Below are 15,379 nucleotides of genomic sequence, written 5' to 3' on the forward strand. Positions count from 1 at the left end.
AAAAAAACTCCTCAAAAAGACAAAAAAAAATCTGAATTCAATTTAATTTTTGTAGAAAAGACTCAAAAAAAAATCTGAATTTAATTTAATTTTTGTAGAAAAGACTCAAAAAAAAAATCCGAATTTGATTTAATTTTTGTAGAAAAGACTCAAAAAAAAATCCGAATTTAATTTAATTTACGTAGAAAAAAACTCCTCAAAAAGACAAAAAAAATCTGAATTCAATTTAATTTTTGTGGAAAAGACTCAAAAAAAAAATCCGAATTTAATTTAATTTGCGTAGGAAAAAAACTCCTCCAAAAGACAAAAAAAATTTGAATTCAATTTAATTTTTGTAGAAAAGACTCAAAAAAAAAATCCGAATTTCATTTAATTTACGTAGAAAAAAAACTCCTCCAAAAGACAAAAAAAATTTGAATTCAATTTAATTTTTGTAGAAAAGACTCAAAAAAAAATCCGAATTTAATTTAATTTACGTAGAAAAAAAACTCCTCAAAAAGACAAAAAAATCCGAATTTTTTTTTTTAAAAAATCCAACTAAACTCAGAAAAAAACCCCAAATAAATTCATTTTTCCCCCGATAAAAATCAGAATTCCGCGGTGAACGTGGAAAATTCCGATTTGAAGGGAAAGTTGGAAATCGGGTGATGGAAAAATTGGATTTTTTGCGGCTCAGGAGCGCAGGGAATAATTGGAATAATGGGAATAATTTGATTTTTTGGGATTTTTGGCATTCCCAAGAAGCGAATGCAGGTACCTGCTCCAGGCGCTGCCGGGTCTGCAGGAAGGGATCGTAGCGAGCGCGGATCGCCCTCATGGACGTGGGCTAAAAACACCAAAAATTCAATTTATTATCCAGTTTTACCGTTAAAAATAACAAAATTCGATTTTTAACACGCTGAGAATTTCAAATCCTGATAGAAGCAAAGCACAAAGTATCAAAAGTGTAAAAAAAAATAAACAAAAATTCAATTTATTATTGATTTTTCCCACATAAAAATAACAAAATTTAAATTTTTAATACACTGAGAATTTCAAATCCTGATAGAACCAAAACCCAAAATATAAAAATTAAAAAAAAAAAAACAAAAATTCAATTTATTATCCATTTTTCCCCACTTAAAAATAAGAAAATCTGATTTTTAGCACGCTGAGAATTTCAAATCCTGATAGAACCAAAGCACAAAGTATCAAAAGTGTAAAAAAAAATAAACCAAAAATTCAATTTATTACCCATTTTTACCGTTAAAAATAACAAAATTCGATTTTTATCACGCTGAGAATTTCAAATCCTGATAGAACCAAAGCCCAAAATATAAAAATTAAAAAAAAAAGACAAAAATTCAATTTATTACCCAGTTTTACCGTTAAAAATAACAAAATCTGATTTTTATCACGCTGAGAATTTCAAATCCTGATAGAACCAAAGCCCAAAGTAGCAAAAGTGTAAAAAAAATAAACCAAAAATTCAATTTATTATCGATTTTTCCCCACTTAAAAATAACAAAATTCGATTTTTATCACACTGAGAATACCAAACCCTGATAGAACCAAAGCTCAAAGTATCAAAAGTGTAAAAAAAATAAAAAGTGTAAAAAAAAAAAAACCAAAAATTCAATTTATTACCCAGTTTTACTGTTAAAAATAAGAAAATCTGATTTTTATCACGCTTAGAATTTCAAATCCTGATAGAACCAAAACCCAAAATAAAAAAATTAAAAAAAAAACAAAAAAACAAAAATTCAATTTATTACCCATTTTTCCCCACTTAAAAATAAGAAAATTCGATTTTTATCATGCTGAGAATTTCAAATCCTGATGGACCAAAAGCCCAAAGTATCAAAAGTGTAAAAAAAATAAACCAAAAATTCAATTTATTATCGATTTTTATGGTTAAAAATAACAAAATCTGATTTTTAACACGCTGAGAATTTCAAATCCTGATAGACCCAAAACCCAAAATATAAAAATTAAAAAAAAAATAAACCAAAAATTCAATTTATTATCGTTTTCCCCACTTAAAAATAACAAAATGTAAATTTTTAATACACTGAAAATATCAAATCCTGATGGACCCAAACTCACAAAAGAAAAATATTAAAAAATAAACCAAAAATTCAATTTATTATCCATTTTTACCGTTAAAAATAAGAAAATCTGATTTTTAACGCGCTGAGAATTTCAAATCCTGATAGAACCAAAGCCCAAAGTATCAAAACTATAAAAAAAAAAACCAAAAATTCAATTTATTATCGTTTTTCCCCACTTAAAAATAACAAAATTGAAATTTTTAATACACTGAGAATACCAAATCCTGATGGACCCAAACTCACAAAAGAAAAATATTAAAAAATAAACCAAAAATTCAATTTATTATCGATTTTTACCACTAAAAATAACAAAATCTGATTTTTATCACGCTGAGAATTTCAAATCCTGATAGAACCAAAGCCCAAAATATAAAAATTGCAAAAAAAATAAACCAAAAATTCAATTTATTATCGATTTTTCCCCACTTAATAATACCAAAATCTGACTTTAAACATATTGAGAATTTTAAACCCACAAAATAAAAATTTTAAAAATACCCAAAAATTCAATTTATCATCATTTTTTCTAGTCAAAAATAACGAAATCCGATTTTTATTACGCTGAGAATTTCAAACACACAAAATAAATCGATTTTTTTGTTTAATATTTAAAAACTTCCAAACCTGTGCTTTAAAAATTGAAATTTTGAACAGGAATTTGGCTCCTCAAACTCTTTTAAAAATTAAAAAAATTAAATTAAATTAAAAACTTTATCATTTATTTATCCAATTATTATAATTAAAAATTATTAATTACTTATTGAATTATTAGAATTTTAAAACTATTATTTATGTACTGAATTATTAGAATTAATAATAATTATTTATTTATTGGATTATTATCATTAAAAATTATTATTTATTTATTGAATTATTATCATTAAATATTAATAATTTATTGAATTGTTATCATTAATAATTATTATTTATTTGTTAAATTATTACAATTTAAAAATTATTATCTATTTATTGAATTGTTATAATTAAACATTATTAATTATTTAGCGAACTATTGTAATTAAAATTACTATTTATTGAATTATTATAATTAAAAAATATTCTTTATTTATTGGATTATTATAATTAAAAATATTATATATTTATTGAACTATTAGAACTAAAACTAATTACTAAATTATTGAATTATTATAATTTAAAATTATTATTTATTTATTGGATTATTATACTTTAATATTACTTATTATTAATTTATTATAAAAAATTATTTATTCAATTATTATAAATAAAAATATGAATTGTTTATTGAATTAGTAGATTTTTTAAATTATTATTTATTGATTCATTAAAATTAAAATTATTATTTATTTATTCAATTATTATGATTAACAATCATTATTTATTGGATTATTACCATTACAATTATTTATTTATTGAATTACTATAATTTTAAAATTAATATTTATTTTTTGAATTGTTATAATTAAAAATTTTTATTTCTTGAAATTTTTCAATTAAAATTTACTATTTATTGAATTATTATAAATTAAAAATTATTGTTTATTTATTGAATTATTATAAATAAAAATTTTAATTATTGAATTATAATAATTTAAAAATTATTTATTTATTGAATTTTTATAGTTAAAAACATTAATTGTGATAATTTTAAAATTACTATTTATTTATTGAATTTTTATAAGTAAGAATTATTACTTAAATATTGAATTATTATAATTTTTAAATTATTGTTTATTTATTGACTTATTAGAATTCAAAAAGTATTATTTATTTATTGAATTATCACCATTAAAAATTAAAAATCTCATTTTTTCCATCAAGGGAAACCCATTAATTTTACTTTTAATGGAGATTTTTGAGCATTTTTTTAAAATTTATTTGGGATTTTTTAATTTTTTCCCCATTTTCTTTCAAGATTTCAAGAATTGAGTTAAAACAGAAAAAAAATTCTTTCAAATTTGAATTTTTTTGCTTAAAACCAACAACAAAAACGGGGAGAAAATCGAAAAAAAATTCAATTTATCATTGAATATCAAAAGGAATTTATTGAATTTTTGAGCATTTCAAAGGGGATTCATGTCATTTAAAAAAATTAAAATTAAATTCAATTTTTTTCCTTAAAAAAACGTGAATTTGGGTGGAGAGAAAAATGGGAATTTGGGTAAAAAAGCAGAAAATGGGGATTTTTTACCTCGTAGCCGGTGTAGGACTGGGCGGAATATTCGAAATCCGAGTCCGGCCCCCCCGGGCAGTACCTGAGGAGGGAAATATGCAAATGATATGCAAATTGCAGCCAAACACGGAATTCCTAACATTCGTTTAATTTTAAATTTAAATTTAAATTTAAATTTAAATTTAATTTGCTTTAATTTCAAATTTAATTCACATTCATATAAATTCCTTTCGATATGAAGTCATTATATTTCAATTTAAATTCATTTAAATTCATTTTAATTTTAATTCATTTTAATTTAATTTTAATTCGCTTTAATTTTAATTAGCATTAATTTAAATTCATTTTAATTTGAAGTCGTAATTCAATTTAAATTCATTTTAATTCTAATTCATTATAATTCAATTTAAATGCATTTTCATTTTAATTTTAATTCATTGTAATTTAATTTTAATTTGCTTTAATTTTAATTAGCATTAATTTAAATTAATTTTAATTTGAAGTCATAATTCAATTTAAATTTATTTTAATTTTAATTCATTATAATTTAATTTTAATTCACTTTAATTTTAATTCACTTTAATTTTAATTAGCATTAATTTAAATTAATTTTAATTTGAAGTCATCATAATTCAATTGAAATTCATTTTAATTTTAATTCATTATAATGCAATTTAAATGCATTTTAATTTTAATTCATTATAATTTAATTTTAATTCGCTTTGATTTTAATTCGCTTTGATTTTAATTAGCATTAATTTAAATTCATTTTAATTTGAAGTCACCATAATTCAATTTAAATTCATTTTAATTTTAATTCATTATAATTCAATTTAAATGCATTTTCATTTTAATTTTAATTCATTATAATTTAATTTTAATTCGCTTTAATTTTAATTCACTTTAATTTTAATTCGCTTTAATTTTAATAAGCATTAATTTAAATTCATTTTAATTTGAAGTCCTAATTCAATTTAAATTCAATTTAATTTTAATCATAATTCAATTTAAATGCATTTTCATTTTAATTTTAATTAATTATAATTTAATTTTAATTTGCTTTAATTTTAATTCGCTTTAATTTTAATTCGCTTTATTTTAAATTCACTTTAATTTTAATTCATTATAATTCAATTTTAATTCACTTTAATTTTAATTCACTTTAATTTTAATTCGCTTTAATTTTAATTTGCATTAATTTAAATTCATTTTAATTTGAAGTCATAATTCAATTTAAATTCATTTTAATTTTAATTCATTATAATTCAATTTAAATGCATTTTCATTTTAATTTTAATTCATTGTAGTTTAATTTTAATTCGCTTTAATTTTAATAAGCATTAATTTTAATTAGCATTAATTTAAATTCATTTTAATTTTAATTCATTATAATTCAGTTTAAATGCATTTTCATTTTAATTTTAATTCATTGTAATTTAATTTTAATTCACTTTAATTTTAATTCGCTTTAATTTTAATTCGCATTAGTTTTAATTAGCATTAATTTAAATTCATTTTAATTTGAAGTCATAATTCAATTTAAATTCATTTTAATTTTAATCATTATAATTCAATTTAAATGCTTTTCATTTTAATTTTAATTAACTTTAATTTTAATTTGCTTTAATTTTATTTCGTTTTAAATTTAATTTGCTTTAATTGTAATTCACTTTAATTTTAACTCCCTTTAATTTTAACTTAAATTCCCTTTAATTTAAATTTATTTTAATTGTAAGTCATTACAATTTAATATACATTCATTTTAATCACTTTAAATTCATTTTAATTCATTTTAATTTTAACTCATTTTAATTTTAATTATAATTTGTTATAATTTTAATTTGTTTTAATTTTAATTTTAATTCACATTAATTTAAATTCCTTTTAACTTGAAGTCATCATAATTCAATTTAAATCCATTTTAATTTCAATTCATTTTAATTTTAATTCATTATAATTTAATTTTAATTCACTTTAATTTTAATTGTAATTTGCTTTAATTTAAATTCATTTTAATTTGAAGTCATTATAATTTAATTTAAATTCATTTTAATTCAATTTCAATTCATTTCATTTTTAATTCTTTATAATTTAATTTAAAATAATTTTAATTTAAAATAGTTTTTATTTAAATTCGTTTTAGTTTAGTCATTTTAGTGTTAATTCATTTTTATTTTAATTTTTATTAAAATAAATTTTCATTTAAATTCATGTTAATTTAACTTTAGTTCATTTTAATTTTAATTAATTTTAATTTAAATTCATTTGAATGTAATTTAAATTTATTTTAATTGAATTTAAATAACTTTAATTTTAATTCATTTTAATCTAAATTTTAATTAATTTTAATTTAATTTTAATACATTTTTTGAAATTTTAATTATAATTTAATATTAAATCATTTTAATTTTTATTTTAATTCATTTTTATTTAAATTTTAATTAATTTAATTTTAATTAATTTTTATTTTAATTTTAATTCATTTTAATATAACTTTAAGCCATTTTAATTTTAAATTTCCTTCATTTCAATTTAATTTAAATTTATTTCAATTAAAGTTCAATCATTTTAATTTAATTCATTTTTATTTAAATTTTAATTCATATTAATTTAAATTCATTTTATTTTAATTTTAATTCATTTTAATGAATTTAACACCATCTCAGGCCTGAGATTTGCTGGAATCAAAATCCCAGAAAATGTGGAAAATTGGGATTTTTTTACAGAATTTTTTTCAGGATTTTATGGAATTTTAACATTTTAAAGGAAAATCGGAAATTTTTTTCAGATTTTTTTTATTCAGATTTTTTATCAGAATTTTTTCAGAATTTTAGGGAATTTTAACATTTTGGTGGAAAATTGGAATTTTTTTCAGAATTTTTTTCAGATTTTTTTCAGATATTTTATTCAGATTTTTTTTCAGAATTTTAGTAGATTTTAACATTTTGCTGGAAAATCAGGATTTTTTCACAATTTCTTCAAATTTTTTTTCTTCAGAATTTTATTCAGAGTTTTTTCCAGAAATTCAGGGAATTTTAACATTTTAATGGAAAATTAGGATTTTTTCAGATTTTTGTTCAGATTTTTTTATTCAGAATTTTATTCAGATTTTTTTTCAGAAATTCAGGGAATTTTAACATTTTTATGATAAAAAATCTGTATTTTTTCCCTGAGTTTAGGGATGTGTTATTATTTAAAATTTTGGGATTTCACCCATCAATTTTTCCAGAAATTTAGGAAATTTTAACATTTTGATGGTGAAAAAATCTGGGTTTTTTTTATATTTGTATTTTTTTTGTGATTTTAATGAATGGAATAAATGAATTTTTTTGAGATTTTAGTGGAAGGAATAAATTGAATTTTTGGGGATTTTAGTGGAAGGAATAAATTGAATTTTTGGGGATTTTAAAGGAAGAAATAAATTAAATTTTTGGTGATTTTAATGGAAGGAATAATTTGAATTTTTGGGGATTTTATTGGAAGGAATAATTTGAATTTTTTGGGATTATAATGAAAGGAATAAATTGAATTTTTGGGGATTTTAATGGAAAGAATAATTTGAATTTTTGGGGATTTTATTGGAAGGAATAATTTGAATTTTTTGGGATTTTAGTGGAAGGAATTAATTGAATTTTTGGGGGATTTTAGTGGAAGGAATTAATTGAATTTTTGGGGGATTTTAATGGAAGGAATTAATTGAATTTTTGGGGATTTTAAAGGAAGGAATAAATTGAATTTTTGGGGGATTTTAATGGAAGGATTAAATTGAATTTTTGGGGATTTTATTGGAAGGAATAAATTGAATTTTTGGGGATTTTAATGGAAGGAATAAATTGAATTTTGGGGGATTTTAGTGAAAGGAATAAATTGAATTTTTGGGGATTTTAATGGAAGGAATAAATTGAATTTTTTGGGATTATAATGAAAGGAATAAATTGAATATTTGGGGATTTTAGTGGAAGGAATTAATTGAATTTTTGGGGGATTTTAATGGAAGGAATAAATTGAATTTTTTCGGGATTTTAAAGGAAGGAATAAATTCAATTTTTGGGGATTTTAATGGAAGGAATAAATTGAATTATTTGGGGATTTTAGAGGAAGGAATAAATTGAATTTTTGGGGATTTTAAAGGAAGAAATAAATTAAATTTTGGGTGATTTTAATGGAAGGAATAATTTGAATTTTTGGGGATTTTAATGGAAGGAATAATTTGAATTTTTTGGGATTATAATGAAAGGAATAAATTGAATTTTTGGGGGATTTTAATGGAAGGAATAAATTGAATTTTGGGGGATTTTGGAGGAAGGAATAAATTGAATTTTTGGGGATTTTAATGGAAGGATTAAATTGAATTTTTGGGGATTTTAGTGAAAGGAATAAATTGATATTTTGGGGATTATAGTGAAAGGAATAAATTGAATTTTTGGGGTTTTTAATGGAAGGAATAAATTGAATTTTTGGGGATTTTAATGGAAGGAATAAATTGAATTTTGGGGGATTTTAGGGGAAGGAATAAATTCAATTTTTGGGGATTTTAATGGAAGGAATAAATTGAATTTTTGGGGATTTTCATGGAAGGATTAAATTGAATTTTTGGGGATTTTAAAGGAAGGAATAAATTGAATTTTTGGGGATTTTAGTGAAAGGAATAAATTGAATTTTTGGGGATTTTAATGAAAGGAATAAATTACATTATTTCGGGATTTTAGTGGAAGGAATAAATTGAATTATTTGGGGATTTTAGTGGAAGGAATAAATTGAATTTTTTGGGGATTTTAGGGGAAGGAATAAATTGAATTTTTGGGGTATTTTAATGGAAGGAATAAATTGAATTTTTGGGGATTTTAAAGGAAGGAATAAATTGAATTATTTGGGATTTTAAAGGAAGGAATAAATTGAAATATTTGGGGTATTTAGTGAAAGGAATAAATTGAATTTTTGGGGATTTCAGTGGAAGGAATAAATTGAATTTTTGGGGATTTAATGGAAGGAATAAATTGAATTATTTGGGGATTTTAATGGAAGGAATAAATTGAATTTTTGGGGATTTTAGTGGAAGGAATAAATTGATTTTTTGGGGTTTTTAATGGAAGGTATAGATTAAATTATTTGGGGATTTTAATGGAAGGAATAAATTGAATTTTGGGGATTTTAGTGAAAGGAATAAATTGAATTTTTGGGGATTTTAGGGGAAGGAATAAATTGAATTTTTGGGGATTTTAAAGGAAGGAATAAATTAAATTTTTGGGGATTTTAGTGAAAGGAATAAATTTAATTTTTGGGGATTTTAGTGGAAGGAATAAATTGAATTTTTGGGGATTTTAATGGAAGGAATAAACTGAATTTTGGGTGATTTTAGTGAAAGGAATAAATTCAATTTTTGGGGATTTTAATGGAAGGAATAAATTGAATTTTGGGGGATTTTAAGGGAAGGAATAAATTGAATTTTTGGGGATTTTAAGGGAAGGAATAAATTGAATTTTTGGGGATTTTATTGGAAGGAATAAATTGAATTTTTGGGGATTTTGGAGGAAGGATTAAATTGAATTTTTGGGGATTTTAGTGGAAGGAATTAATTGAATTTTTGGGGGATTTTAGGGGAAGGAATAAATTGAATTTTTGGGGATTTTAATGGAAGGATTAAATTGAATTTTTGGGGATTTTAAAGGAAGAAATAAATTAAATTTTTGGTGATTTTAATGGAAGGAATAATTTGAATTTTTTGGGATAAAAATGAAAGGAATAAATTGAATTTTTGGGGATTTTAGTGGAAGGAATTAATTGAATTTTTGGGGGATTTTAATGGAAGGAATAAATTGAATTTTTGGGGATTTTAGGGGAAGGAATTAATTGAATTTTTGGGGGATTTTAATGGAAGGAATAAATTGAATTTTGGGGGATTTTAGTGAAAGGAATAAATTGAATTTTTGGGGATTTTAAAGGAAGGAATAATTTGAATTTTTGGGGATTTTAATGGAAGGAATAAATTGAATTTTGGGGTATTTTGGAGGAAGGAATAAATTGAATTTTTGGGGATTTTAATGGAAGGATTAAATTGAATTTTTGGTGATTTTAATGGAAGGAATAAATTGAATTTTTGGGGATTTTAGTGGAAGGAATAAATTGAATTTTTGGGGATTTTCATGGAAGGAATAAATTACATTATTTGGGGATTTTAGGGTAAGGAATAAATTGAATTTTTGGGGTTTTTAATGGAAGGAATAATTTGAATTTTTGGGGATTTTATTGGAAGGAATAATTTGAATTTTTTGGGATTATAATGAAAGGAATAAATGGAATTTTGGGGATTTTAGGGGAAGGAATAAATTGATATATTTGGGGTATTTAATGGAAGGAATAAATTGAATTTTGGGGATTTTGGAGGAAGGAATAAATTGAATTTTTGGGGATTTTAATGAAAAGAATAAATTGAATTTTGGGGGATTTTAATGGAAGGAATAAATTGAATTTTTGGGGATTTTAATGGAAGGAATAAATTGAATTTTTTGGGATTATAGTGGAAGGAATAAATTGAATTTTTGGGGATTTTAATGGAAGGAATAAATCGAATTTTTGGGGATTTTCATGGCAGGAATAAATTGAATTTTTGGGGATTTTAGAGGAAGGAATAAATTGAATTTTTGGGGATTTTGGGGGAAGGAATAAACTGAATTTTGACCTAGAAAATGGAATTTAATCCCTACTCACACGCAGATGTTGCCGGTGAAGTTGATGTGGGGGCAGCGGTGGGGTTTGCACATCACGGCCACCACGGCCACCTGCCGGAAAACCGGGAATTGGCTCGGGAATTCCCAAAATTCCAGGGAAATTGGAGGAATTAGATCAGGAATTCCCAAAATTCCAGGTTAATTTGTGGAATTGGCTCAGGAATTCCCAAAATTCCAGGGAAATTGGAGGAATTGGCTCGGGAATTCCCAAAATTCCAGGGAAATTGGAGGAATTGGCTCGGGAATTCCCAAAATTCCACAGAAATTGGAGGAATTGGCTTGGGAATTCCCAAAATTCCACAGAAATTGGTGGAATTGGCTCGGGAATTCCCAAAATTCCAGGGAAATTGGAGGAATTGGCTCAGGAATTCCCAAAATTCCAGGGAAATTGGTGGAATTGGCTTGGGAATTCCCAAAATTCCAGGGAAATTGGAGGAATTAGATCAGGAATTCCCAAAATTCCGGGGAAATTGGTGGAATTACCTCGGGGATTCCCAAAATTCCAGGGAAATTGGAGGAATTAGATCAGGGATTCCCAAAATTCCAGGGAAATTGGAGGAATTGGCTCGGGAATTCCCAAAATTCCAGGGAAATTGGAGGAATTGGCTCGGGAATTCCCAAAATTCCAGGGAAATTGGAGGAATTGGCTCGGGAATTCCCAAAATTCCAGGGAAATTGGAGGAATTAGATCGGGAATTCCCAAAATTCCAGGGAAATTGGAGGAATTAGATCAGGAATTCCCAAAATTCCAGGGAAATTGGAGGAATTGGCTCGGGAATTCCCAAAATTCCAGGGAAATTGGAGGAATTAGATCGGGAATTCCCAAAATTCCAGGGAAATTGGAGGAATTAGATCAGGAATTCCCAAAATTCCGGGGAAATTGGTGGAATTGGCTCAGGAATTCCCAAAATTCCAGGGAAATTGGTGGAATTGGCTCGGGAATTCCCAAAATTCCACAGAAATTGGTGGAATTGGCTCGGGAATTCCCAAAATTCCAGGGAAATTGGAGGAATTGGCTCGGGAATTCCCAAAATTCCAGGGAAATTGGAGGAATTGGCTCGGGAATTCCCAAAATTCCAGGGAAATTGGAGGAATTAGATCGGGAATTCCCAAAATTCCAGGGAAATTGGAGGAATTAGATCGGGAATTCCCAAAATTCCAGGGAAATTGGAGGAATTAGATCAGGAATTCCCAAAATTCCAGGGAAATTGGAGGAATTGGCTCGGGAATTCCCAAAATTCCGGGGAAATTGGTGGAATTGGCTCGGGAATTCCCAGGGAAATTGGGGTCAGATATGCAGATTTAAGTTATTTCAGTACAAATTTGGGTCAGATATGCAGATTTTGGTTATTTCAGTATAAACTGGGGTCTGATATAAAAAATTAGGCCTGATTAAAAAAAAATTAGATGATTTCAGTATAATTTTGGCTCTGATATGCAGATTTAGATTATTTCAGTATAAATTGGGGTCTGATATAAAGAATTCGGTCTGATATAAAAAATTGGGTGGTTTCAGTACAAATTGGGTCAGATATGCAGATTTTGGTTATTATTTCAGTATAAATTGGGGCCTGACATGCAGATTTAGATAATTTCAGTACAAATTGGGGTCTGATATAAAAAATTAAGTCTGATTTACCAAATTGGGTGATTTCAGCACAAATTTGGGGGATACTCAGGCTGAGCTGACCCACAATAAACTGAATTAACCCGTCTGCTGCAGAGCCCCAGCGGGACCCACCACAATCCCCTCTCCCCTCGGGGCGTATTTTGGGGTGGAATGACCTCAAATCCCAAAAATCCCAAATCCCAAAAATCCCAAATGCCAAATCCCAAAAATCCCAAACCGCAAACCCCAAATCCCAAACCCCAAACCCCAAAAACCCCAAACCCCAAATACAAAACCCCAAACCCCAAAAATCCCAAATCCCAAAAATCACAAACCCCAAATCTCAAATCTGAAAAATCCCAAATCCCAAACATCCCAAACCCGAAACCCCAAATTCCAAACCCCAAACCCCAAACCCCAAATCCCAAATCCCAAACCCCAAACCCCAAACCCCAAAAACCCCAAACCCCAAACCCCAAAAATCCCAAACCCCAAAAACCCCAAACCCCAAATCTCAAAAACCCCAAACCCCAAAAACCCCAAACCCCAAATCCCAAACCCCAAACCCCAAAAACCCCAAACCCCAAACCCCAAACCCCAAAAACCCCAAACCCCAAAAACCCCAAACCCCAAATCTCAAAAACCCCAAACCCCAAAAACCCCAAACACCCCAAATCCCAAACCCCAAACCCCAAAAACCCCAAACCCCAAAAACCCCAAACCCCAAAAACCCCAAACCCCAAATCCCAAACACCCCAAACCCCAAAAACCCCAAACCCCAAAACCCCCAAACCCCAAATCCCAAACCCCAAACCCCAAACCCCACTCCCCAAACCCCAAAAACCCCAAAAACCCCAAACCCCAAACCCCAAACACAAAACCCCAAACCCCAAAAATCCCAAATCCCAAAAATCACAAACCCCAAATCTCAAATCTGAAAAATCCCAAACCCCAAAAACCCCAAACCCCAAATCCCAAACCCCAAACCCCAAAAACCCGAAACCCCAAATACAAAACCCCAAACCCCAAAAATCCCAAATCCCAAACATCACAAACCCCAAATCTCAAATCTGAAAAATCCCAAACCCCAAAAACCCCAAACCCCAAACCCCAAACCCCAAAAACTCCAAACCCCAAAAACCCCAAACCCCAAAAACCCCAAACCCCACACCCCACACCCCAAAAACCCCAAACCCCAAAAACCCCAAACCCCAAATCCCAAATCCCAAACCCCAAATCCCAAATCCCAAACCCCAAACCCCAAACCCCAAACCCCAAAAACCCCAAAAACCCCAAACCCCAAACCCCAAAAACCCCAAACCCCAAACCCCAAACCCCAAACCCCAAACCCCAAATCCATACCCCAAAAACCCCAAACCCCAAAAACCCCAAACCCCAAACCCCCCAAACCCCAAAACCCCAAACCCCAAACACCCGAAACCCCAAAAACCCCAAAAACCCCAAACCCCCCAAACCCCAAATCCCAAACCCCAAAAACCCCAAACCCCAAACCCCAAACCCCAAACACCCCAAACCCCAAACCCCAAAAACCCCAAAAACCCCAAACCCCAAACCCCAAAAACTCCAAACCCCAAACACCCCAAACCCCAAACCCCAAACCCCAAACACCCCAAATCCCAAACCCCAAAAACCCCAAACCCCAAAAACCCCAAACCCCAAAAACCCCAAACCCCAAACCCCAAAAACCCCAAACCCCAAACCCCAAACCCCAAAACCCCAAAAATCCCAAACCCCAAACCCCAAACCCCAAAAACCCCAAACCCCAAAAACCCCAAACCCCAAACCCCAAAACCCCAAACCCCAAACCCCAAAAACCCCAAACCCCAAAACCCCAAACCCCAAACCCCAAAAACCCCAAACCCCAAAACCCCAAACCCCAAACACCCGAAACCCCAAAAACCCCAAACCCCAAACCCCAAAAACCCCAAACCCCAAACCCCAAAAACCCCAAACCCCACACCCCAAACCCCACACCCCAAGGCCTTTTCCCTGGTCGTCCCTGCCAGTTCCGCGCCGCCTTTTGGGGCGATTCCCGCGGGATTTTGGGGTGAAAATTGGGGAAAAAGGGATTTTCTGACCCCGCTGGCCGTCCGGACGGGCTTGGCCCTGAGGAGGGGCAGCAGCAGGTCCCGCTGCGCCGGCGGCACCGCGGCCAGCAGCTCCACCCGGCGCGGCTGCGAGCGCAGCCCCAGGCGCGCCGCCGCCGCGCTGCGCAGCCTGCGGAGAGCAGCCACGGGGAAAACACAGAAATCAGCCCAAAAAACATCATAAATGTTAATAATAAATGTTAATAATAAAATGGGGGAGATTGTTGGGGAAATGGGGGGAAAAAAGTAACCGAAATCGGTGAAAAACAGAAATCGGCACAAAAAACACCGGGGATTGGGAGGGGACGGGGTGGAAATAAAATGGGGGGAAAAAAGTAACCAAAATTGGTGAAAAACATAAATCGGCACAAAAAACACCGGGGATTGGGAGGGGACGGGGTGGAAATAAAATGGGGGAATAAACGAACCAAAATCGGTGAAAAACAGAAATCGGCACAAAAAAACAAAGGGAATTGGGAGGGGACGGGGTGGAAATAAAATGGGGGAGATTGTTGGGGAAATGGGGGGAAAAACTAACCAAAATTGGTGAAAAACAGAAATCGGCACCAAAAACACCAGGGACTGGGAGGGGACGGGGTGGAAATAAAATGGGGGAAAAAAGTAACCAAAATCGGTGAAAAACAGAGAAATCGGCACAAAAACACAGGGAGAGTGAAGGGACAGGGGATGGA

General features: G+C 28.9%; 1 protein-coding gene across 5 annotated transcripts in view; it reads right to left on the bottom strand.

Moving 5' to 3' along the window:
- The window catches only part of ELP3 (elongator acetyltransferase complex subunit 3), a 111,167-nt gene that overhangs the window by 84,740 nt on the left and 11,048 nt on the right, over window positions 1–15,379 (bottom strand). For 4 of the 5 annotated variants that reach the window (XM_085574326.1, XM_085574325.1, XM_085574327.1 and 1 more), the window contains 4 exons: window positions 14,679–14,817; window positions 10,951–11,021; window positions 4,261–4,324; window positions 758–826 (listed from right to left, as the gene is read on the bottom strand). In XM_085574326.1, the coding sequence (XP_085430452.1) occupies window positions 758–826; window positions 4,261–4,324; window positions 10,951–11,021; window positions 14,679–14,817 (343 nt within the window). The remainder of the gene's footprint in view (window positions 1–757; window positions 827–4,260; window positions 4,325–10,950; window positions 11,022–14,678; window positions 14,818–15,379) is intronic. The other variant, XM_085574329.1, reaches the window with a different exon arrangement.

This window comes from Lonchura striata, chromosome 3, assembly GCF_050655825.1.
Source record: "Lonchura striata isolate lonStrDom1 chromosome 3, ASM5065582v1, whole genome shotgun sequence".
Classification (NCBI taxonomy): Eukaryota; Metazoa; Chordata; class Aves; order Passeriformes; family Estrildidae; genus Lonchura; species Lonchura striata.